Source organism: Nerophis ophidion, linkage group LG17 (assembly GCF_033978795.1).
Source record: "Nerophis ophidion isolate RoL-2023_Sa linkage group LG17, RoL_Noph_v1.0, whole genome shotgun sequence".
Classification (NCBI taxonomy): domain Eukaryota; kingdom Metazoa; phylum Chordata; class Actinopteri; order Syngnathiformes; family Syngnathidae; genus Nerophis; species Nerophis ophidion.
The window spans coordinates 22,177,511-22,204,182 of record NC_084627.1 but is presented as its reverse complement, the minus strand read 5'-3'; the positions used below and the strand labels follow the sequence as shown (position 1 = coordinate 22,204,182).

At 40.3% G+C, this 26,672-nt stretch overlaps 2 protein-coding genes across 8 annotated transcripts in view; both read right to left on the bottom strand.

The window, feature by feature from the left end:
* sdad1 (SDA1 domain containing 1) overlaps nt 1-7,126 on the bottom strand; it is a 36,582-nt gene extending 29,456 nt beyond the window's left edge. The window contains exons 1-6 of the mRNA XM_061876562.1: nt 6,908-7,126; nt 6,675-6,779; nt 6,496-6,594; nt 3,119-3,229; nt 2,974-3,045; nt 2,797-2,897 (exon numbers count right to left, since the gene is read on the bottom strand). Of these exons, the coding sequence (XP_061732546.1) occupies nt 2,797-2,897; nt 2,974-3,045; nt 3,119-3,229; nt 6,496-6,594; nt 6,675-6,779; nt 6,908-6,997 (578 nt within the window). The 5' untranslated portion in view covers nt 6,998-7,126. The remainder of the gene's footprint in view (nt 1-2,796; nt 2,898-2,973; nt 3,046-3,118; nt 3,230-6,495; nt 6,595-6,674; nt 6,780-6,907) is intronic.
* Nucleotides 7,127-13,365: 6,239 nt separating this feature from the next.
* The window catches only part of ptpn13 (protein tyrosine phosphatase non-receptor type 13), a 151,295-nt gene continuing 137,988 nt past the window's right edge, over nt 13,366-26,672 (bottom strand). For all 7 annotated transcript variants that reach the window (XM_061876554.1, XM_061876557.1, XM_061876556.1 and 4 more), the window contains 6 exons: nt 24,633-24,781; nt 24,468-24,558; nt 20,032-20,366; nt 19,743-19,958; nt 14,033-14,095; nt 13,366-13,950 (listed from right to left, as the gene is read on the bottom strand). In XM_061876554.1, the coding sequence (XP_061732538.1) occupies nt 13,873-13,950; nt 14,033-14,095; nt 19,743-19,958; nt 20,032-20,366; nt 24,468-24,558; nt 24,633-24,781 (932 nt within the window). In that variant the 3' untranslated portion in view covers nt 13,366-13,872. The remainder of the gene's footprint in view (nt 13,951-14,032; nt 14,096-19,742; nt 19,959-20,031; nt 20,367-24,467; nt 24,559-24,632; nt 24,782-26,672) is intronic.

The following is a 26,672-nucleotide window of genomic DNA, read 5'->3' as shown; positions in this document are numbered from 1 at the left end:
AAGGCTCCAAAAAGGTGTACGCCATGGTTTACTGAAGAAACTAGAGCTCAGAAATTATTATGTAGAAAGCTGGAACGCAAATGGCGCACGACTAAACTTTAGGTGCACCATCAAGCATGGAGTGATAGTTTAATAACTTATAAACGCATGCTTACCTTAGCTAAAACTAATTATTACTCAAATCTCATCCGCAGTAATAAAAACGATCCAAAATTTTTGTTTGGTACAGTAGCATCGCTAACCCAACAAGGGACACCTTCCAGTAGCTCCACCCATTCGGCAGATGACTTTATGAAGTTCTTTAATAAGAAAATTGAACTTATTAGAAAGGAGATTAAAGACAATGCGTCCCAGCTACAACTGGGTTATAGTAACACAGATACGACTGTATATACGGCGGATACTGCAAATATCCAAAATAGTTTCTCTCGTTTTGATGAAATAACATTAGAAGAATTGTTAATACGTGTAAATGGAATAAAACAAACAACATGTTTACTTGACCCACTTCCTGGGAAACTTATCAAGGAGCTTTTTGTATTATTAGGTCCATCAGTGCTAAATATTATAAACTTATCACTTTCCTCGGGCACTGTTCCCCTAGCATTCAAAAAAGCGGTTATTCATCCTCTCCTTAAAAGACCTAACCTCGATCCTGACCTCATGGTAAACTACCAACTGGTGTCTCACCTTCCCTTTATTTCGAAAATCCTCGAAAAAATTGTTGCAGAGCAGCTAAATGAACACTTAGCGTTTAACAATCTATGTGAAACCTTTCAATCCGGTTTCAGGGCAAATCACTCTACTGAGACAGCCCTTGCAAAATTGACTAATGATCTATTGCTAACGATGGATTCTGATGCGTCATCTATGTTGCTGCTCCTCGATCTTAGCGCTGCTTTCGATACCGTCGATCATAATATTTTATTAGAGCGTATCAAAACATGAATTGGTATGTCAGACCCTGTCTTGGTTTAACTCTTATCTTACTGACAGGATGCAGTGCGTCTCCCATAACAGTATGACCTCGGACTATGTTAAGGTAACGTGTGGAGTTCCCCAGGGTTCGGTCCTTGGCCCTGTACTCTTCAGCATCTACATGCTGCCGCTGGGTGACGTCATACGCAAATACGGTATTAGCTTTCACTGCTATGCTGATGACACCCAACTCTACATGCCCCTAAAGTTGACCAACACGCCGGACTGTAGTCAGTTGGAAGCGTGTCTTAATGAAATTAAACAATGGATGTCCGCTAATTTTTTGCAACTTAACGCCAAAAAAACGGAAATGCTGATTATCGGTCCTGCTAGACACCGACCTCTATTTAATAATACAACTTTAACATTTGACAACCAAATAATAAAACAAGGTGACTCGGTAAAAAATCTGGGTATTATCTTCGACCCAACTCTCTCCTTTGAGTCACACATTAAAAGCGTTACTAAAACGGCCTTCTTTCATCTCCGTAATATCGCTAAAATTCGCTCCATTCTGTCCACTAAAGACACCGAGATCATTATCCATGCGTTTGTTACGTCTCGTCTCGATTACTGTAACGTATTATTTTCGGGTCTCCCCATGTCTAGCATTAAAAGATTACAGTTGGTACAAAATGCGGCTGCTAGACTTTTGACAAGAACAAGAAGGTTTGATCACATTACACCTGTACTGGCTCACCTGCACTGGCTTCCTGTGCACTTAAGATGTGACTTTAAGGTTTTACTACTTATGTATAAATTACTACACGGTCTAGCTCCATCCTATCTTGCCGATTGTATTGTACCATATGTCCCGGCAAGAAATCTGCGTTCAAAAGACTCCGGCTTATTAGTGATTCCTAGAGCCCAAAAAAAGTCTGCAGGCTACAGAGCATTTTCCTTTCGGGCTCCAGTACTCTGGAATGCCCTCCCGGTAACAGTTCAAGATGCCACCTCAGTAGAAGCATTAAGTCTCACCTTAAAACTCATCTGTATACTCTAGCCTTTAAATAGACCTCATTTTTAGACCAGTTGATCTGCCGCTTCTTTTCTTTTTTCTCCTATGTCCCCCCCTCCCTTGTGGAGGGGGTCCGGTCCGATGACCATGGATGAAGTACTGGCTGTCCAGAGTCGAGACCCAGGATGGACCGCTCGTTGGGACCCAGGATGGACCGCTCGCCTGTGTATCGGTTGGGGACATCTCTACGCTGCTGATCCGCCTCCGCTTGGGATGGTTTCCTGTGGACGGGACTCTCGCTGCTGTCTTGGATCCGCTTTGAACTGAACTCTCGCAGCTGTGTTGGAGCCACTATGGATTGAACTTTCACAGTATCATGTTAGACCCGCTCGACATCCATTGCTTTCGGTCCCCTAGAGAGGGGGGAGGGGTTGCCCACATCTGAGGTCCTCTCCAAGGTTTTTCATAGTCAGCATTGTCACTGGCGTCCCACTGGATGTGAATTCTCCCTGCCCACTGGGTGTGAGTTTCCTTGCCCTTTTGTGGGTTCTTCCGAGGATGTCGTACTCGTAATGATTTGTGCAGTCCTTTGAGACATTTGTGATTTGGGGCTATATAAATAAACATTGATTGATTGATTGATTGATTGAGGAAGCCGGAGTACCTGGAGGGAACCCACGCAGTCACGGGGAGGAATGTAAACCCCACACAGAAAGACCCCGAACCCATGGATTGAACCCAGGACCTTTGTATAGTAAGGCACATGCACTAACCCCTGTAACACCGTGCTGATCATACCGGATTAGGATACCCCAAATAAGAATTTAAATCCTGCTGTGTCGGTCTGCTGGAGCACCCACCAAATGTTCCTTTTGTACAACTCCACCATGACATCCAGCGATATTTTGGCCGCGGTAGAGTTCCGGTCTCTCAGCATGGTGTACATAAAGTTCTGTAGTGACTGCAAACAAGCAACATGGCTCCGTAAATCAGCAGCAGGTGTGTTTTTTGTTTGACAAACCTCAAGCAATACTTACAGTGTTGACTTTGTTGTTTTTGTGCTTGGAGTTGATGTTTTTGATGTCGGCTACAATGTGGGTGTACAAAGTCTGCAGGGGTAAAAACACAACATGAGAGCGCGGACACCAAAAGTGATTTTTACTTTATGTTGACCATGCGAACCTTTCTGAGCAGCTTGTCGTGACATCGCAGAAGCTCAAAGAAGAGCTCCAGCAGGCCAGTGGGGTCAATCAGGTCCTTGTTTCTTAAAAGAATTAAGGCTTTGCAGAAAGTCTGATCAAAGGAAACCAACAACAGACAACCCAGCATGAACAAGAATTCTCAAAGAATAAATAATGAAGTCTTGACCCCTGCATGTATTGCACCACGCAGGGGTGTCCCGATCTGATATTTATACTGGTCAGATATCGGCCGAAATAAGATATTGGCTTTTATTGATATCGCGATATTTTTATGCCATATTGCGATAGACGATATATATTACAATATTTTTCCTTGGCCTTAAATGAACACTTAATGCATATAATCACAGCAGTATGATGATTCTATGTGTCTACATTAAAACATTCTTCTTCATACTGCATTAATACTGTATATGCTACTTTTAAACTTTCATGCAGAGAGGGAAATCACAACTAAGTCAATTGACCAAACCTGTATTCATTAAATACTCTTCATTCTCTCACAAGTGACTTTTTAAATGAAAGAACAAATTAATAGTGTTGCTACCTTTTTGTAGTAACACTTCTGCTGCATACTTTGCATTGACTGATTGATACCTTTATTAGTAGATTGCACAGTACAGTACATATTCCGTACAATTGACCACTATGCTAACACCCAAATAAGTTTTTCAACTTGTTTAAGTCGGGGTCCACGTTAATCAATTCATGGTACAAATATATACTATCAGCATAATCCAGTCATCACACAGGTTAATCATCATAGTATATACATTGAACAGCATATTGTTGTTGTCTGCTGAATATCTTTCCACTTGGAGCCAAACCACCGCCAGATGATGGACGTCCTGCTCTTTTTGTTGCACATTTATTGTTCTTCCTCCATTTGTGATAAGTTTCGCACCATCTCTCTCTCTCTCTGATCGGCGAGAGCTATGACGCTAGACTGGCGAGAGTATGTGACGTATGTAAGAAGGCAGGCTTGTTTTCCGTATCTGTCAGAATGAGAGACGAGGAGTGAGAGAGAAACGCCTGTTGTGCAAAGCCTGCAGCTAAAAGCAACTTGACCTGCCTCAGCTAACGTTAGCCATGCTAACTTTAGCTCTCAGCGAGAGCATATGATGCTACATGCGCAACAGTATGTGACGCATGTAAGAAGGCAGGCTTATTTTACGTCTCTGTGAGAAGGACAGACGAGAAGGAGTGAGACACACCAGTAATGTAATGCACGCAGCTTAAAGCAACGGTGTGAGAAGATATAATCGAATATTACGATATAGTCATTTTCTATATCGTACAGAGACAAACCTGCGATATATCGTATATATCGATATATCGCCCTGCTCTAGCCGAAAAGATAACGGCTTGCTCTGATACAAGCACTGCTGGACAGCCAGTTAACATCTAAATATCATCCAATAGGCACACAAGGTTGGTCTTATCTTGTATTTTATTGCAAGGGAAAGTGATGTTTGTATATTCAAAGTTCACATGCAGTCCAAGTGCTAATATTTTGTATTAGTTACGATTAGTGTTGTAATGATACCAATATTTTGGTACCGGCACCAAAATAATTTTGATACTTTTCTAAATTAAGTGGACCACAAAAATTGCACTATTGGCTTTATTTTTACAAATAATATTACGGTACATTAAACATGTTTATTATAGCAGTTAAGTGCTTAAATAAAATAGTGAACATAAACAACTTGTCTTTTATGAGTAAGTAAGCAAACAAAGGCTCCTAATTAGTCTGCTGACGTATGCAGTAACATATTGTGTCATGTATCATTTTATTATTTTATCAACATTATCAAGGGCAAGTGATAGAAAATGAATTATTAATCTACTTGTTCATAGACTGTTAATTTATACTTACTTTCTCTTTTTTACATGTTCTAACTACACTTCTGTTAAAATGTAATAATCACTTATTCTTGTTGTTTGATACTTTACATTAGTTTTGGATGATACGACAAATTTTCAGATTCAGATTATTTATTGTCAATTCTTAACATGCACAAGACACATAAGAACTGAAAATGACATTTTCGGCACAGTCCCACTAAGAGCAGACATACGTTACAGAGAGACAAGACGGGACCGCCAACGGATCAGCCATTTTACGGCGCTCCTTAAAAGATGAGAAAAGGGTAAGACTAAGTCCAAAGAAAAAAACCTCACATAGCATGGCATGTATATCACACCAATTGCAATAGAGGGAGGGGGTGGGTTTGAGGGGACTCGCTTACGCTGTATAGCGCTATACAGATTTTGGTATCAATCCGATACAGAGTCGTTACAGGATCATACACTGGTCATATTGAAAGTCCTCATGTGCCAGGGACAGATTTCCTGAGTTAATAAACATAATAAAAAGAAGATGTGATGCCAAAAAATATCTACGTAATCATAGTAGTATCGACTAGTTATGTGCCTGTACTTGGTATCATTACACTGGATGGCATTTGTTTACAATTTGACGCCGGTGAGCTACGGTGTGTAGTGAAGCATGTTTAGCTATTCCTCGTCCTGCAGGGATGATACTTGTAAGAAACTAACTTTATTTGTTGCAATGGAGACCAGGAATAGTGATTGAGAAGTAGCTAAAACACTGCCGACAGCGGATGGACGTTAGCCGCTAGCTCGCTATCCATAACTTTCAGTAGGCCTTTTTTACCAAAATGAATACATGGATGATACAGCAGAGGATTGGCAGAATGTCATGTGGTCAGATGAAACCAAAATAGAACTTTTTGGTATAAACTCAACTCGTGGTGTTTGGAGGAAGAAGAATACGGAGTTGCATCCCAAGAACACCATACCTACTGTGAAGTATGGGGGTGGAAACATCATGCTTTGGGGCTGTTTTTCTGCTAAGGGGACAGGACAATTGATCCGTGTTAAGGAAAGAATGAATGGGGCCATGTATCGTGAGATTTTGAGCCAAAACCTCCTTCCATCAGTGAGAGCTTTCAATGATTGACCAAATACTTATTTTCCACCATAATTTACGAATAAATTCTTAAAAATTCCTACAATGTGAATAGCTGGATTTTTTTCCACATTCTGTCTCTCACAGTTGAAGTGTACCTTTAATGAAATTACAGACCTCTGTCATCGTTTAAAGTGGGAGAACTTGCACAATCGGAGGCTGACTAAATACTTATTTGCCCCACTGTATTAACTATCAGACTGCTTGGTCGGTAGTAGTGGGTTTCAGTAGGCTTTTAATTTAGAATCGGGAGTGAGTAAGATTTCGGACGTGAATCGATTTTCGTGGTACGCTTCTCGTAATTAGTAATACTATATTTGTTACACTTGGGAAATAATCTGCCCAATTGACATCTTCCTTACCATCCTTAAAGCAGGGTCCACTATTGTATGATGACTCAGCAATAACTCAGTCAGCTCTTGGGGGAAAGTAGACAAATGCTGCAAGTAACAGTGGGCAACCTGCGGAGGAAACAAATAATTATTACAAATAAACCTTACCATTAATATTAATTTTTTAAAAAGGAGACCGCAGAACAAACCTGAGCCAGAAACATAACAAGGTCTGCCAGCTCCTTGTTGGCTTTATCCGGCTGCAGTTTGAAGATCTGCACATTAGACTGGTAGTGTCGGTACTGCTGTAAAAACTGTCAAATGCACAAAGACAACCCGCAGTTTAGTAATGACTCCATCATGTGGGACAGGCGGTAGAAAATGGATGGATGTGGTTGTCAACACGCAATGCTAACAGCGCTGCCAGCTAATGAACTCTTACCTCCTCTACGTACGACTGCGGGTCTCTTTTGATGAGATTCTGAAGTTGCGGCAAATTGTTTGGCAGCTTGTTGTTTTGCCGGCCAGACATATCTGAAGGTTGTTATTAATGTTGATGACAAGAAAATGTTGCTCAATGTTTTCAACAGGCACGCGTGGCGAGGTAGGACGCTTCCATTGCTGTGCCGTGACGTCACTTCCGGGGACCTACGCAACATCCGGTTAAGGTAGTCACATGACTTTGTTGGCGCTGGCGATTTAAAAGTACAGTACCAAATATTTTTATGGTCAGCGACATAAAACACTGTTTCTATTATTCTTATGAGAGATGGACGATAGTGGCTTTTTTTGCTGATATCTGATATTCCGTTATTGTCCAACTCTTAATTACCGATACCGATATCAACCGATACCGATATATACAGTGGTGGAATTAAAACATTATTACGCCTATTTTTGTTGTGATGCCCCGCTGGATGTATTAAACAATGTAACTTACTTATATCGACTCTACATCAATTCATATTTTTTAAAAATACATTTTAAAAAATGTAATCCCAGAATCCGTTGGTGGACACCAGCAGTGAGGGATGCCGTCAAGCTGAAGAAAGAATCCTATCGGGTTCTTTTGGCTCATAGGACTCCGGAGGCAGTGGACCGGTACCGACGGGCCAAGCGGTGTGCAGCTTTAGCGGTCGCGGAGGCAAAAACTCGAGTTCGGGGAAGCCATGGAAAACGACTTCCGAACGGCTTCCAAGCGATTCTGGACCACCATACACCGCCTCAGGAAGGGGAAGCAGTGCACTGTCAACACCGTGTATGGTGTGGATGGTGTTCTGCTGACCTCGACTGCGGATGTTGTGGATCGGTGGAGGGAATACTTGGAAGACCTCCTCAATCCCACCAACATGTCTTCCTATGAGGAAGCGGTGCCTAAGGAATCTGTGGTGGACTCTCCTATTTGTGGGGCTGAGGTCGCTGAGGTAATTAAAAAGCTCCTCGGTGGCATGGCCCCGGGGGTGGATGAGATCCGCCCAGAGGTCCTTAAGGCTCTGGATGCTGTGGGGCTGTCTTGGTTGACAAGACTCTGCAGCATCACGTGGACATCACGGGCGGTACCTCTGGATTGGCAGACCGGGGTGGTGGTTCCTCTCTTTAAGAAGGGGTACCGGAGGGTGTGTTCCAACTATCGTGGGATCACACTCCTCAGCCTTCCCGGTAAGGTTTATTCAGGTGTACTGGAGAGGAGGCTACGCCGGATAGTCGAACCTCGGATTCAGGAGGAATTGTGTGGTTTTCGTCCTGGTCGTGGAACTGTGGACCAGCACTATACTCTCGACAGGGTTCTTGAGGGTGCAGGGGAGTTTGCCCAACCAGTCTACATGTGCTTTGTGGACTTGGAAAAGGCATTCGACCGTGTCCCTCGGGAAGTCCTGTGGGGAGTGCTCAGAGAGTATGGGGTATCGGACTGTCTTATTGTGGCAGTTCGGTCCCTGTACGATCAGTGTCAGAGCTTGGTCATTAGTGCTGGCAGTAAGTCGAACAGATTTCCAGTGAGGGTTGGACTCCGCCAAGGCTGTCTTTTGTCACCGATTCTGTTCATAACTTTTATGGACAGAATTTCTAGGCGCAGTCAAGGCGTTGAGAGGTTCCGGTTTGGTGGCGGCGGGAATAGGTCTCTGCTTTTTGCAGATGATGTGGTCCTGTTGGCTTCATCTGGCAGGGATCTTCAGCTCTCACTGGATTGGAATGAGAAGCAGCACCTCCAAGTCCGAGTCCATGGTTCTCGCCCAGAAAAGGGTGGAAGGCCATCTCCGGGTTGGGGAGGAGACCCTGCCCCAAGTGGAGGAGTTCAAGTACCTAGGAGTCTTGTTCGCGAGCGAGGGAAGAGTGGATCGGTGCGGCGTCTTCAGTAATGCGGACGTTGTACCGATCCGTTGTGGTGAAGAAGGAGCTGAGCCGGAAGGCAAAGCTCTCAATTTACCGGTCGATCTACGTTCCCATCCTCACCTATGGTCATGAGCTTTGGGTCATGACCGAAAGGACAAGATCACGGGTACAAGCGGCCGAAATGAGTTTCCTCCGCCGGGTGGCGGGGCTCTCCCTTAGAGATAGGGTGAGAAGCTCTGTCATCCAGGAGGAACTCAAAGTAAAGCCGCTACTCTTCCACATCGAGAGGAGCCAGATGAGGTGGTTTGGGCATCTGGTCAGGATGACACCCGAACGCCTCCCTAGGGAGGTGTTTAGGGCACGTCCAACCGGTAGGAAGCCACGGGGAAGACCCAGGACACGTTGGGAAGACTATGTCTCCCGGCTGGCCTGGGAACGCCTCAGGATCCCCCGGGAGGAGCTGGATGAAGTGGCTGGGGAGAGGGAAGTCAGGGCTTCCCTGCTTAGGCTGCTGCCACCGCGACCCGAACTCGGATAAGTGGAAGAAGATGGATGGATGGATGGATGGATAGTGGCTTTTTTTTTTACCAATATCTGATATTCCGTTATTGTCCAACTCTTAATAACCGATACCGATATACACAGTCATGGAGTTACCACATTATTATGCCTAATTTTGTTGTGATGCCGCACCGGATGCATTAAACAATGTAACTTACTTATATCGATTCCACATCAATTCATAATTTTTAAGAATACATTTTTAAAAATACGTTTTTTAGATGATCTACTCTGTGCTTGCTCAGCTTGTGTACGTCGTACATCAGCAGCAGCTTTTGTAACCTGTAACCTGTTTTGAAAAAGATTTATCATTTTCAAAACAAATAAAGATGTCTGATAATTACTGTTTTGTTGATATCCGATATTCCGTTATTGTCCCACTCTTAATTACCGAATCCAATATCAACCGGAATCGGTAATTAAGTAATTAGTCGTGGAAGTAACACATTATTATGCCTAATTTTGTTGTGATGCCCTGCTGGATGCATTAAACAATGTAACAAGGTATTCCCCAAAAAATCAAATCAAGTACTGGAAAAAAATGCCAACATGGCACTGCTATATTTTTATTATTGAAGTCACAAAGTGCATTATTTTTTTTAACATGCCTCAAAACAGCAGCTTGGAATTTGGGACATGCTCTCCCTGAGAGAGCATGAGGAGGTTGAGGTGGGTGCGGTTGGGGCGGGGGCTATTGAGTTGGGGGGTGTATATTGTAGCGTCTTGGAAGAGTTAGTGCTGCAAGGGATCCTGGGTATTTGTCCTGTTGTGTTTATGTTGTGTTACGGTGTGGATGTTCTACAGAAATGTGTTTGTCATTCTTGTTTGGTGTGGGTTCACAGTGTCGCGCATATTTGTAACAGTGTTAAAGTTGTTTATACGGCCACCCTGAGTGTGACCTGTATGGCTGTTGACCAAGTATGCCTTGCATTCACTTGTGTGTGTGAAAAAGCTGTAGATAGGCGGTGTCTTTAAGGTTTATTGGCGCTCTGTACTTCTCCCTATGTCCGTGTACTCAGTAGCGTTTTAAAAGTCATACATTTTACTTTTGAAACCGATACAGACTAATTCTGATGTTACATTTTAAAGCATTTATCGGCTGATAATATCAGCAGTCCGATATTATCGGACATCTCTAATTCTTATATTTGATATATTATCAAAAGTAATGCTCTGCAGTAACTAAAATGTTAATGCACTACATTTTCCATAGAATAAAACACAAAAAGTGTGTTTCTGCTGGTTAAAATTCCTCTACATGACAGGAAAATGCTGCTGTTTTGAGTCCCCACTGTTTAAGGATATACTTTAAAAGCACGTCTGTCAAAGATTGTCTATACAACAGTAGTGCTCTGCTGTTTTAAGGACATACTAAAACAACTTTGGTCAAATGATCCTGCTTTGATGTTGTTAAATACCTAATGCTATGACTTTAGTCAATAATCCTCTATATTAGGGGTGTCAAACACATTTTAGATGGGGGGCCACATGGAGAAAAATCGACAGGTAAAATCACGCCACGATAACTTAAAAATAAAGACAACTTCAGATATTTATTTATTTTTTAAATGTAATGTTTTTTTTTTTACACTTACATGTTGCGGTTAATAGTATTCTATCTTTATTTGTCGTTATTTATACTTTCTGAATAAATGATGTGGTAATGTTCATCAGTCAACTAATTGGTGTTAATTTTCAATCTAACAAGATATAAAAAAATCCATCCATCCATTTTCTACTGCTTATTCGCTTTGGGGTCGTTGTGCCTATCAAAATTAAATTACAGGATGTTATGTAGTTTGCTCGTTTTCCTCGACTGGTGCACTGATATTATGTGGTTTATTTTGTACATATGTAGCATCATCTACAAATATACAAATAATTACTATTGCGACATCTAGTGGACACATTTAGAACAGCAGTTTCTTTCATTCAAAAATTTTGGCTCATTTTTAGACTTGGCAAACTCATGCTGCGGGCCAGAAAAAACCTGTTCGCAGGCCTGATCCGGCCCTCAGGCCGTACGTTTGACACCCCAGCTCTTTACGACAAGAGTGCTCTGCTGACCCATTTATTAAAAGAAAAAAAAAAGAAAAACATTATTGTTAAAGATCCTCTTATGTGTCGACAGGAGCCCTACTGTTTTTCTAATTTTTAAAAAGGTATTAAAAAAATAAAAAAAATAAACGCAAGCCAAAGATCCTAAATGACAGGAATGTTTTATTTTTAGGATCAACTGTATTTAAAATCATAAGCCAAAGATCTCAAATGACAGGAGTGCTCTTCTGTTTTTAAGGATCAACTTAAAAACGCAAGCCTAAGATGCTAAATGACAAGGGTGCTGTTGCTCTTTTTAAAGAGCTACTAAAAACATCAGTTAAAGATCCTCTAAAACACTCAAGCACTCTGCTGTATTGAAGGACCTGCAAAATATTCTCTACATGAAAGGACCACCCTTTTGTTTTTCATGGATCTACTTAAAAAAATTATTGTCAGATACTTGTGGGAGTCGCTTCTTTCCGGGTTCTTTGGGCCACCAGTCAATGACATCACCACTCCTTTTCAGGGTCAACAATAATGTTTATTTTACAATAAACGCCAGATCGTGCAAAGTCTTTATGTGCTTTCCAGCAATTTTCTTTCCTCGATCGAGCACACGAATGGTTTCCCTACGAGTGGTCTGTCTTGCTCTCGCTCCCCTCGTGCTTCGCCAACCGCCATCAACTCCCCCTCTCTTTAACAGAGCAACAGGTGATTAGACAAACACTCTCAGCTGTGTCATCTACGCACCTGTTGCTAATCTCGAAGCCGGTTCTGCACACCCCGCTTCGCTGCAGGTCCACAGGCCACGTCCACCACAATACTCTATATAATTGGTTCTAAAACAGTGGTACATGGACTCTATCTAGTGGAACGCAAAGATTTGATTAATTATTTAAACATAGGGTTTTATTTTTCTATATTCAAACAGAGTGTTACTGTTCAATGTGTAACTTTACAGTAGCCAAAATATTAAATATACTTTGTTTAATTAAACTTCTGCCTTTTTAATGAATACTTTGGCCTACTACGCTACTGTTTTGTTTATTTTTGGTCAATTTTAATTTTTTCCACTGCTCTATATTCAGGGTTCTCAAATGTGTACCCCTGGGGGTACTTGAAGGTATGCCAAGGGGTACGTGAGATTTTTTTTTAAATATTCTAAAAATAGCAACCATTCAAAAATCCTTTATAAAATATGAATGTAAGTTCATAAACTGTGAAAAGAAATGCAACAATGCAATATTCAGTGTTGACAGCTAGATTTTTTGTGGAAATGTTCCATAAATATTGATGTTAAAGATTTCTTTTTTTGTGAAGAAATGTTTAGAATTAAGTTCATGAATCCGGATGGATATTTATTACAATCCCCAAAGAGGACACTTTAAGTTGATGATTACTTCTATGTGTAGAAATCTTTACTTATAATTGAATCACTTGTTTATTTTTCAACAAGTGTTTAGTTATTTTTATATCTTTTTTTCCAAATAGTTCAAGAAAGACCACTACAAATGAGCAATGTTTTGCACATTTATACAATTTAATAAATCAGAAACTGATGACATAGTGCTGTATTTTACTTCTTTATCTCTTTTTTTCAACCAAAAATGCTTTGCTCTGATTAGGGGGTAGTTGAATTAAAAAAATGTTCACAGGGGGTACATCACTGAAAAAAGGTTGAGAACCACTGAACTATGTGACACACCAACTGAATGGCCCTAACTAAACTTTGACAAAACATTTCAATATATGAATAAAAAATATGAACAATGAAATACAAACTACATTGTACACAGCCATATATTTCAGAAAATAAATGTAGACATTTTACTGTCCGACTCCCAAATATTGTATGTCACAGTCAGCCGAGGGTTGTTTTTAATGTAGCAGCCACACACAAAGATTAGCCTTAATGTTGAAGTATTTTGTACAAAATATCGAGTGCAAAAATAAAAAAAGACATACAAATAAAATGTATCCAGTTTAATTTTCACGAGATGAATATGTACACAATCATTTACCTTCAGGCAGCGAGCGAAGCAAATACTGACATAGTATTCTGTCAAGGCATGTTCCAGCATCAAAAAGGAGATTCAAAATAGTAACAATGTTGTTCCACATATGATAATTTGATGTCATTCGTCCATTTCTAATCATTTGAGCATTCATCCAAGAATCTGGGAAATAAAACATTCCTGTTCTCTTACAGGTGATAGAAGAAATACAATCAGCAGTTCTCATCATAGCATCGGGGGAGTAGCAGCCAAAAGGAAAGGAACGAAGAGGAAAAAAAAAAAAAAAAGCAAACAAAATAAAAATATAGACTTCTTTAAAATAACGGACACTTGTGTGTGTGTGTGGGGGGGGGGGGGGCAGGGGGATTATTATTCAACGGTATATTAAAAACAAGATTTGGCTATGCCCCCCCGGTGCTAGCTCTCCTCCACTTTGGCTGCGATACGTGATGTCTGGGAACTATCCTGAGATGTTCTTCTCGTCTTGAAGGCACTCCAGGACGTAGTGGATCACTCGGTAGCAGAAAATATACTGGTCCTGCGCAGGGAAAACAGATATGAGTCAAGACAGAGTAACGAGACAAAGCCTTAGAAAAAAAGAAGGAAATATTCAAAATGACCTCAGTTTGGACCATTCCCTTTCGCTGAAGTCTCATGTTTCGGACCACATCTGAAATATCAAACTAATAAGAAAAAGGCCAATTAGAGTAGGTTTGCAAAAACTACTTAATGAATCACATTTTATTACATACCTCAGTGATAATTGCCTGACTGTTAACACTAATAATCAAGCATATGCGGGAAGTTGATGAACATTGGGCATAGCACTACATTTTGGGCCCCCATACACAAGACTCCTGAAGGGCCCCCCCATTCGACCCTAATCCTGACATCCATACAAACACACTTGATATGGATACATTTAATAAAATACCACTTATTGCATGGATTTGGTTGAAACCAGCTTTTTATAGCACATATACCAGTGGTTCTTAACCTGGGTTTGATCGAACCCTAGGGGTTCGGTGAGTCGGCCTCAGGGGTTCGGCGGAGCCAGTCAAGACACACCCGACTCATCCATACTTGCCAGCCTTGAGACGTCCGATTTCAGGAGATGGGGGGAGTGGGGGTTGAGGTTGGCGGGGTTTGGTGGTAGCGGAGGTATATATTGTAGATTCCGGAAGTGTTAGTGCTGCAAGGGATTCTGGGTATTTGTTACGTTATGTTACGGTGCGGATGTTCTCCAGAAATGTGTTTGTGCCTCTTGTTTGGTGTGGGTTGACAGTGTGGTGCGTATTTGTAACAGTGTTAAAGTTGTTTATACGGCCACCCTCAGTGTGACCTGTATGGCCGTTGACCAAGTATGCCTTGCATTCACTTGTGTGTGTGTGTAAAAGCCACATAAATGATGTGAATGCGCCGACACGCCGTTTGTATGGAGGAAAATCGGACGTGACGACATGTTGTAGAGGACGCTAAAGGAGAGGTCACTGGAATTAAGGGTTCTCCCGGAAAAATCGGGAGGGTTTGCAAGTATTGACTCATCGTGTAAATAAAAAGTTCTCCATATCGGCGTATCGTGGATACGGCAACAGCAGAAGTCACACTGATTTGCAGGTGCGTAATTTGTTGTGAGTTCATGCACGGTTGATTTTGTACACCAGGAAAAAAAAAAAAACATAACTTTGTCTTGAATTTGAAAAAAAAATTACAAAAAAATTTCACAAAAGGGTTCGGTGAATGCGTGTATGAAACTGGTGAGGTTCGGAACCTCCAACAATGTTAAGAACCACTGACATATACACTTTAATTGGGTTTTTCAATCCATCCATTTTTCTACCGCTTATTCCCTTTGGGGTCGCGGGGGCAGCTGGTGCCTATCTCAGCTACAATCGGGTGGAAGGCGGAAAAGCGTGATTCATCACTCCAGAGAAGGCGTCGCCACTGCTCTAGAGTCCAGTGGCGACGTGCTTTACACCACTGCATCCCACGCTTTGCATTGGACTGGTGATGTATGGCTTAGATGCAGCTGCTCGGCCATGGAAACCCATTCCATGAAGCTCTCTTCATAATGTACGTGGGCTAATTGGAAGGTCACATGATGTTTGGAGCTCTGTAGTAACTGACTGTGCAGAAAGTCTTTGTAATATACGCCTCAGCATCCGCTGACCCCTCTGTCAGTTTACCTGGCTAACCACTCGGTGGCTGAGTTGCTGTTGTTCCCAAACTCTTCTATTTTCTTATAATAAAGCCGACAGTAGTTGACTTTGGAATATTTAGGAGCGAGGAAATTTCACTACTGGATTTGTTGCACAGGTGGCATCCTATAACTTCCCCGCTGGAAATCACTGAGAGCGGCCCATTCTTTCACAAATGTTTGTAGAAACAGTGTCCATGCTTAAGTGCTTGATTTTATACACCTGGGGGTTAGTGATTAGGACACTTGATTTTGACCATTTGAATGGGTGGCCAAATACTTTTGGCAATATAGCGTATCTAGGATGAACCCCATAATTTGGTTTTGTAAAAAAAAAAAAAAAAAAAGCTTATATAAGTACTAACAAAGCCAAGATAAAGTGGCCAAAATCTGATTTCAAATAATCATATACCCTGTCATTTTTCATTTAAATACCGTATTTGATAAAATATGTATTATATCATAGATAAATTAGGTCAATTTAAATAATAAAGATGTTTACTGAAATGTATTGTTTGAAATAGATTTCAATAAAACTTAGGAAAACAATAATAAACTGGATTATGCTGATTTACCCAATTTTTGTATTAGGAAAATCTATTTAAATTAATCATTAAATATTTGTAAAATATTTAGAAAAATCAATTAAGTACTATTCTTTGTTGTAAATAAAAATGGAGGTCTATTATGCATCATTTTCATGTTGTGAGATATATATATATATATATATATATATATTATCATGAAATACGGTACAAATATTTTTTAACCAAGCAAGCCCACTTGCATAGTCAATTAATGTTTAATCCATGTTTATTTATAAAGCCCTAAATTACAAGTGTCTTATGGGGCTGCACAAGCCACAACCACATCCTCGGTTAGGATCCCACATCAGGGAAAAGAAAAACTCAACCCAGTCGGATGACAATGAGAAACCTTGGAGAGGACCGCAGATGTGAGTGCCAAAAAAAATCAACTGAAGTTATGGGAAAAAATGCCAACATGACACTGCCATATTTACAAACCCCATTTCCATATGAGTTGGGAAATTGTGTTAGATGTAAATATAAACAGAATACAATGATTTGCAAATCATTTTCAACCCATATTCAGTTGAATATGCTACAAAGACAACATATTTGATGTTCGAACTGATAAACACTTTTTTTTGGCAAATAATCATTAACTTTAGAATTTGATGCCAGTAACACTTGACAAAGTTGGGAAAGGTGGCAATAAATACTGATAAAGTTGAGGAATTCTCATCAAACACTTATTTGGAGCAACCCACAGGTGTGCAGGCTAATTGGGAACAGGTGGGTGCCATGAATGAGTATAAAAACAGCTTCCGTGAAATGCTCAGTCATTCACAAACAAGGATTGGGAAACGGTCACCACTTTGTGAACAAATGCTTGAGGAAATTGTCAAACAGTTTAAGAACAACATTTCTCAACGGGCTATTGCAAGAAATTTAGGAATTTCACCATCTACGGTCTGTAATACTATCAAAAGGTTCAGAGAATCTGGAGAAATCACTGCACGTAAGCGATGATATAGTGGGACCTTCGTTCCCTCAGGCGGTACTGCATCAAAAAGCGACACCAGTGTGTAAAGGACGTCACCACATGGGCTCAGGAACACTTTAGAAAACCACCATCAGTAACTACAGTTTGTGGCTACATCTGTAAGTGCAAGTTAAAACTCTACTATACAAAGCCAAAGCCATTTATCAACGACACCCAGAAACGCCGCCGGCTTCCCTGGGCCCGAGCTCAGCTAAGATGGACTGATGCAAACTGGTAAAGTGTTCTGTGGTCTGACGAGTCCACATTTCAAATTGTTTTTTGGAAACGGTGAACGTCGTGTTCTCTGGACCAAACAGGAAAAGAACCATCAGGACTGTTCTAGGTGCAAAGTTGAAAAGTCAGCATCTGTGATGGTATGGGGGTGCATTAGTGGCCAAGGCATGGGTAACTTACACATCTGTGAAGGCACCATTAATCCTGAATGGTCCATACAGGTTTTGGAGCAACATATGTTGACATCCAAGCAACGTTATCATGGACGCCCCTGCTTATTTCAGCAAGACAATGCTAAGTCACTTGTTACAACAGCGTGGCTTCATAGTAAAAGAGTGCGGGTACTAGACTGGCTTGCCTGTAGTCCATACCGGTCTTCCATTGAAAATGTGTGGCACATTATGAAGCCTAAAATACCACAAAGGAGACCCCGTACTGTTAAACAACTTAAGATGTACATCAAGCAAGAATGGGAAATAATTCTTCCTGAAAAGCTTCAACAATGTGTCTCCTTAGTTCCCAAAGGTTTATTGTTTGTTGTTAAAAGAAAAGGTGATAAAACACATTGGTGAACATGTCCTTTCTCAATTACTTTGGCACATGTTGCAGCCATGAAATTCTAAGTTCATTATCCATCCATTCCATCCATTTTCTACCGCTTATTCCCTTTTGGGGTCGCGGGGGGCGCTGGCGCCTATCTCAGCTACAATCGGGCGGAAGGCGGGGTACACCCTGGACAAGTCGCCACCTCATCGCAGGGCCAACACAGATAGACAAACAACATTCACACTCACATTCACACACTAGGGCCAATTTAGTGTTGCCAATCAACCTATCCCCAGGTGCATGTCTTTGGAAGTGGGAGGAAGCCGGAGTACCCGGAGGGAACCTACGCATTCACGGGGAGAACATGCAAACTCCACACAGAAAGATCCCGAGCCTGGATTTGAACCCAGGACTACAGGAACTTCGTATTGTGAGGCAGACGCACTAACCCCTCTGCCACCGTGAAGCCTAAGTTCATTATTATTTGCAAAAAAAACAACAAAGTTTATGAGTTTGAAGATCAAATATCTTGTCTTTGTAGTGAAAATGATTTGCAAATCATTGTATTCCGTTTATATTTACATTGTATTCAGTTTATATTTACATCTAACATAATTTTCCAACTCATATGGAAACAGGGTTTGTATTATTGAAGTCAAAAAGTGCATAATTTTTTTTTAACATGCCTCAAAACAGCATCTTGGAATTTGGGACGTGGGTAGGATTGTGGGGGTGTATATGGTATTGCCCTGGAAGAGTTAGTGCTGCAAGGGATTCTGGGTATTTGTGCTGTTGTGTTTATGTTGTGTTACGGTGTGGATGTTCTACAGAAATGTGTTTGTCATTCTTGTTTGGTGTGGGTTCACAGTGTGGCGCATATTTGTAACAGTGTTAAAGTTTTTTATACGGCCACCCTCAGTGTGACCTGTATGGCTGTGGACCAAGTATGCTTTGCATTCACTAGTGTGTGTGAAAAAAACGTAGATATCATGTCATTGGCCCGGCACGCAAAGGCAGTACTTTTAAGTCTTATTGGCGCTCTGTACTTCTCCCTATGTCCGTGTACACAGCGGCATTTTAAAAAGTCATTCATTTTACTTTTTGAAACAGATACCGATCATTTCCTACATTACATTTTAAAGCATTCATCAGCCGATAATATTGGCAGTCTGATATTATCGGACATCTCTAATAACGAATAATAAATTGCAACAAGGGCTTCACGGTGGCAGAGGGGTTAGTGCGTCTGCCTCACAATACGAAGGTCCTGCAGTCCTGGGTTCAAATCCAGGCTCGTGATCTTTCTGTGTGGAGTTTGCATGTTCTCCCCGTGACTGGGTGGGTTCCCTCCGGGTACTCCGGCTTCCTCCCACTTCCAAAAACATGCACCTGGGGATAGGTTGATTGGCAACACTAAAATTGGCCATAGTGTGTGAATGTGAGTGTGAATGTTGTCTATCTGTGTTGGCCCTGCGATGAGGTGGCGACTTGTCCAGGGTGTACCCCGCCTTCCGCCCGATTGTAGCTGAGATAGGCGCCAGCGCCCCCCGCGACCCCAAAAGGGAATAAGCGGTAGAAAATGGATGGATGGATGGAAATTGCAACAATCGATTTAAATCAAATGGTCACCCAAGAAACTTAATCAAATCATGATCTGTTGTTATATTACCATTCCTAATTATAATTTATTAATGTTATATATTTATCATTTCGCAATGAATTAAGGCAATCATTTTCCCTTTAGTGAAAATATTGAAAAGGATAAAATGTCCCATAGTCGTACTCACATCAGCGTCTTTACTGATGAGGCCCAGAACCACGTCGATACAAATGAGGGTTCCAGAACGTCCTATCCCGGCGCTGCAGTGAGTGACTATAGGTCCCGAGCTATGGACATGCCTCATGTAGGAGATGAAGGTGAGCAACTGATCCGGTTGCGAGGGCGTCCCGTGGTCGGGCCATCCTGTGTAGTTCAGGTGTGTCACGTGCTGAGTTTCATTGGTCTGCATATAACAAGACAAATACGTCAAATGATCACGCTGCTCTGGACTTCACCACAGCAGAATAAAACCTCACCTGGACATCTTTGACTTCAATGAGTCGTATGACAAAGTGCTCCAAATATTGGTCTTTCATCAGCGTGACCTGTAAGTGTTCAGCCACCATCTCTGTGGTGCCCGGCGAGTCGGGCCAGTAGCGCTGACACTTGACTTTGCCACCCTCAATTTCCTGCGTCATCATGGCGACCACGTTTGACTTCTGTTCCCACACCATCTGCCAGAAGTCGCCCATGGTGGTGGGCAGGGGTCCCTGGCTGGCGATGTAAAGGAAGGTCTCGTCCTTCACCGCCATCTTGATGAAGTTGGCGTTGATGTAGCCATTGTTGCCCAGGACCACTCGAGTGGTGTCGACTATGGAAAACAGCAAGTCACCATTAGAATAGCTTTGAGGCAATTACTTTAACTGCTGTATTTTCTGGACTGTAAGCTGCTACCTTTTCCGTATGCTTTGAACCCTGCAGCTTATAACATGGTGTAGCTAATTTCTGGACTTTTCTTTGCTAACTGACATGTTTTGTATTCAAATAATAGTTTTCATTAAACACCTACACACACTGAAAAGTTGTGTTATTGTTTATGCTTTGGCGCCATCTTTTGGACGAGTTTACTCATTGCATGTGCTGCTGATTAAAAATGTACTTCCTGTATCATGTCTTAAACTGGAGGTGTATCCAGTTTTGTCTACTATTTGTCTATTTCTTAGTTTTAAACGACATCATGTCTAGGTCAGCATATGTTATCAATGGGCATTTAGCCTTTCTCAAAGAAAAATGCCCTGTGCTTGCGTGCAAGACTATTGGAAAACCATTTCAGGTGACTCCCTGTGGAAGCTCATTGGGAGAATGCCAAGATTGTGCAAAGCAGTAATTGGAGCAAAGGGTGGCTATTTGGAAGAAACTACAATATAATTTTTTTCCAGTTATTTCAACTTTTTTTGTTAAGTACATAACTTCAAATGTGTTCATTCATAGTTTTGCCTTCAGTGTCAATCTACAATGTAGATAGTCATGAAAATAAAGAAAATGCATAGAATGAGAATGTGTGTCCAAGCTTTTGGCCTGTACTGTACTGTACTGTATGTAAAATCATACACACAAACACATACATATATATATATATATATATATATATATATATATATATATATGCACACGTATACATATACATATATATATATATATATACACACATATATATATATATATATAAATATATGACACAAATACATACATGCACACATACATACACACATATATAATATATATATATATATACTGTATATATATATACACACACTGTATATATATATATATATATATATATATATATATATATATATATATATATATATATATATATATATATATATATATATATATATATATATATGTCTTGATTGGATTATCCAGAGAATAGTGCTCGATACCGTGGTAGAGCGCAATATGTAGGTGTGGGAAAAAAATCACAAGACTACTTCATCTCTACAGATCTGTTTCATGAGGGGTTCCCTCAATCATCAGGAGATTTTAATGGAAGCATTCACATACAATGGTTTATATAGAGCACAGAGTGGGTAGGTACAAGCAGGCGTAGGGTGTGGTGATTGGCTCATGTGTTACCTAGGAGGTGTTTCCGTTTGTGGTGGCATGTTGAAATGATTTCACTGAAATGTTGAGGGATGATAAATCTGGATGATATATAATAAACAGTTTCTCTTTTAAGCATAGGTTGCATCTTTTATTACCACTGTTGTAAGGTGAGCTGGATGCAAGAATTTGCCATGTTATTGAATATTCAACATTATTGTCTTTGAGGTTCCAAATGTGTTTGCTGAGTTCTGTAGAATTCTGCAAAGTCTGGTTTCTAAAGGAGGCGTTGTGATTATTCCATCTTGTTTTGAACGCTCCTTCGGTTAATCCTACGTACGTGTCGGATGTGTTAATGTCCTTGCGTATTACCTTTGCTTGGTAAACGACTGATGTCTGTAAGCACCTTCCGTTGAGAGGGCAATCAGGTTTATTATATATCATCCAGATCTATCATCCCTCAACAAGCGCAGTGAAATCATTTCAACATGCCGCCACAATCGGAAACACCTCCTAGGTAACACATGAGCCAATCACCACACCCTACGCCTGCTTGTACCTACCCACTCTGTGCTCTATATAAACCATTGTATGTGAATGCTTCCATTAAAATCTCCTGATGATTGAGGGAACCCCTCATGAAACAGATCTGTAGAGATGAAGTAGTCTTGTGATTTTTTTCCCACACCTACATATATATATATATATATACAGTATATATAAATATATATATATATACACACACACAATATATGTATATATAGACATATATATACATATATGTATACATCAGTGACGTGCTGTCAGGGAAGGCATTGCCAAAGATATCAAATATATAATGATAAAATAATTGTAATTGTTAATTTTTAATTTTCATCTAGCTTCACCAGTTTGGATTATTTTTTCTTCAAAATCGCTGAATTTTCGCAATCCCTCGTAAATTTCTCTGTCTGCCGTGCGGCCAGAGCGCGTTCTTGTCTTGTTTGTTGCTGAGCGTTCAAAACGGCAGAGAAAAAAAGTCTGAGGTGAGGCAAACAGTTCTCGTGCCTCACGATAGGGGCGCTCATAATCAAAGACATATGGTGGCGTATGCGACTCAAGTGCCGTAGCGGGTAACATGTTTTGTGTGTTGGTTGAGCCATCAAAACGACAGAGAAAAAAGTCTGAGGTGAGGCAAATAGTTCTCATGCCTCACGATAGGGGTGGGGCGCTCATAATCCCGGACATACGGCGGCCTCAGTGGGTAAGTGTCGCAGCGACTTATTTTTTCCGTCTCGTGCACCCCGACTTTCAACATGGATGACTACATATCCGCACTTCAACAGTTTTCTAAATTCGACTTTCAAGCGAAGCAGGAGATAATTACTAAAGGAAGACTAACGCCGTAGCTGAATGGTTTGTTTTAATCAGCAGGACGGAAAGTTACTCGCTTTTTCCAAACGGAGTGATATACGTGAAAAGACTGGCTTTGTGGATGTTCTGCAAGAAACCGCCTTTTCTGCTTTCTTGCCTTCTTTTTTCAACCTGTGGAACTGTGTGGACTCAAATGGGATTTTGTGACCTAAAGAATTGGCAAAGAAGCCTCACCAAACATGAGTGGTTGGCCGCTCATATTCAAAGCTAGCTTGCGCTAAAAACGTTTGGGATGACGAGGATAGACTTGGCTTTGGATGAACAGCGGCGACTCAACATCAGTGTCCACAATGCTAAGGTAAAAGAGAACCGAGAGATTTTAAAAGATGTCATCAATGCGACCTGCTTCCTCGCCAAACAGCAGCTCGCATTTCGTGGAAATGATGAGAGTAGGAGCTCTGCTAATCGCGGCAAGTATGTTGAACTCTTATAAGACTTTTAAAACTGAAGGAAGTGAAAGAGGACTTTTACCAGAAAGTGACGGCTATTTTTATCCAGAAGGACTGGCGCATGGACTTCATTTACAAGTAAAGGTAAGACGGCGATAACATTATTTTTGTTTCGTTTTTAATGAAATACACGTTTGTGGGCGACAGTTTGTATGTGTAAAGAATGCAGAATGAAACATAAACCGTAAACTGCTGCCAATCGAATAGCAAATAGTCTGCGCAGAGCGGATTCTGTATATTTGTAAATCTGATTATGATTACATCAGTGCCTAACCAGCTATAAAACCTCACCGCACATCATATATATATATATATATATATATATATATATATATATATATATATATATATATATATGTGTATATATATATATACATATATGTATATATATATATATATATATATATATATATATATATATATGTGTATATATATATATATACATATATGTATATATATATATATATATATATATATACATATATGTATATATATATATATATTTACACACACACATATATATACATATATGTATGTATATATATACAAACACACACACATATATGTATATATACATATATGTGTGTATATATATATATATATATATATATATATATATATATATATATATATATATATATATATATATATATATATATACACACACCCACGCCCGCCCCGCTCGCATGCACGCACACGCACACGCACGCACACGCACACACACACACGCACGCACGCACGCACGCACACACACACACACCCACACACACACACACACACACACACACACACACACACACACACACACACACACACACACACACACACACACACACACACACACACACACACACACACACACACACACACACACACACACACACACACACACACTTCATGTTTGACAATGCACACCTGAGTCGACTAATTCTGAATCAAGACTTCAATAAGAGCCACTCTTAACCGCTACTGCGGCGATATTGGGAGAGTTTGAAAAAACTCACAAGGGAGGATATTTTTGTAGCGGTTCTTCTTCTTGTTCTCCTTGGTCTGGCCGATTAAGCAGTCATCCAGAGGTTCGAGATTTTGAAGATTCTGCCAAAGAAAGCGTAAAGGTGAGTTGGACCACAGCCGTATAGACACAGTGGACAGTGACTGGAGATTCTAACCTCAAACTCCTGCTGGGGGACATTCTGGCCCAAAAGTCCCCTGATCATACGGACCACAGAGTTGAGTTTGGGACCCGTATACTGGCCATCAGGGACCACCTCAACTAGTGGTAAGGAGGTCAGCTCCTCCTCTGTGATGATTGGTCTTTCTGGATTGAGACATAATTACAAAAATGGTCAACATTATTCATTTGACTTAATAAATTACAGTCAATGCTACTAATTAAACAAAATTATGCTTCAAACTAATGGTGTCAAGCAATTAAAAAAAAAGAACAATTAATTATGATCTATAATCAATTTATCTCCTTGTCAATATTGAAAAAAAGCGCTCAACTAGGTGTTATTTAAATCAACTTCAATATCATAAACACAGAAGTGGCTTTATAAAGTCATTAATTTTTGTTATGTTAAAAAAAAAGAAGCGTTATCTAATCTACTTAAAAAACAAGACACCATTTAAACTAAAACACAATTCTGATGCCTCTTTAAGTGTATTATGAATATTTTACACTATTTGTTAGTTATAATTCATCCTATACACAATATTTAAAGCCGCTGACATCACACGGCACCTGGCCAAATTAAGTGAAAGAGAGACTTCTTTTCAACCGTAGGCCTTAATTACTAAAGGTGTGCATGTACTAAAGCACGTGCAAACTTGATTACACACACAAAGCTGATCTGTTAAATGTATGCCAAGTGGATAGTGTCTCTTAGGTGAGCAGAATTAGGCGAATACATTTTGCGTTACTCTCTTCGTTAATATGCAAAACATACTTTGATCATCAAAAAGGCCACAATACTGGGAGAAGAAAATGCAAATATATTATTATATAGCATGCGCAATGTGTTTTATCAACACTCATCTCCGTTTTGGGAGCACTATTTTGTGTTTCCCATTTGAGAAGGACACGCACACTGACTTAGTTCAGCCCAGCTGTGAAAGAGGAGTGATTGCGCTACACAGACACGATGGACATAGAATCCTCCGTCCTATGTGCACGTTTCAACATAGTTAGATGGTTAGAAATTATAACTATTGGACATACCGACAGAGAATCCTCCGTTTTAACATATTCAGACGGTCAGAAATAAAAAATATTAGACACATTGTCTATTCAGCAACACCCTTTTATAATTCTATATCTGCTACATGGGGTAGAATAAAACAAATGTAATTGATGCATTTTGGTGTCATTTAATATTTTTTGGTGATTTTTTCACATAAAGTATATTACTAAAACATATAGTATATCCTATTTGAAAACAAAATCTTGAAGTATGCATTTTTTGCATCTTGGAACAGTAGTGCAGCCTCTCTCCCATGCACCTTCTGAGGTAAATTAAAGAAAAAAATAAAATAAAATAAGTGTTGTCAATCTAGATGCACTACACGACTGCTTCTAAAATGCCCATTATAAGTGGCAGATGGCTGCAGCTTGATTGAAAAACATTGCAAAACATCAGAGGTGGGAGCATTGTAACAGGGACATGCCATAAATGAGCGTCTCCGTGATGATGGCCCGTAAAGTACTACGCCACTTTTCAATTGCACACGCAGCCTTGGTAGATCACATGCAAAACGCCCACTAATGGTACACGTTATTTTATTGATTGCCCAAACTATTTAGTGCAAGATATTTAGATCTGGGTAAATCAGGCACACGGTGTGCTAAAAATGACTAATACATTAACTGCAACACCAGCACAAAGTCTATTCTATCCTATTTAAACAAAATAGTTTGGTATATTGGGAACCGAGGAAATTGTACACTATATTTACATATCAGTTATGTTTACTAAAAGATAAAGAGTTAATTCCAAGCATTTTAAACACTTAATCCAAAGTGTAAACAAAACATGTCAAGCCCTGAAAACATACACAGTTTATTTTCTTTTTAAACCAAACAGGCATACAGTGTTTTCCAACTTTGGACCGCCACAAACAGATTAGGTACTACCTGTTACATACAAAACACTATAACTGGTCTGCCAGAGAATAAGCAGACAGAGCAGGAGAATCAAACCCTTGTAATA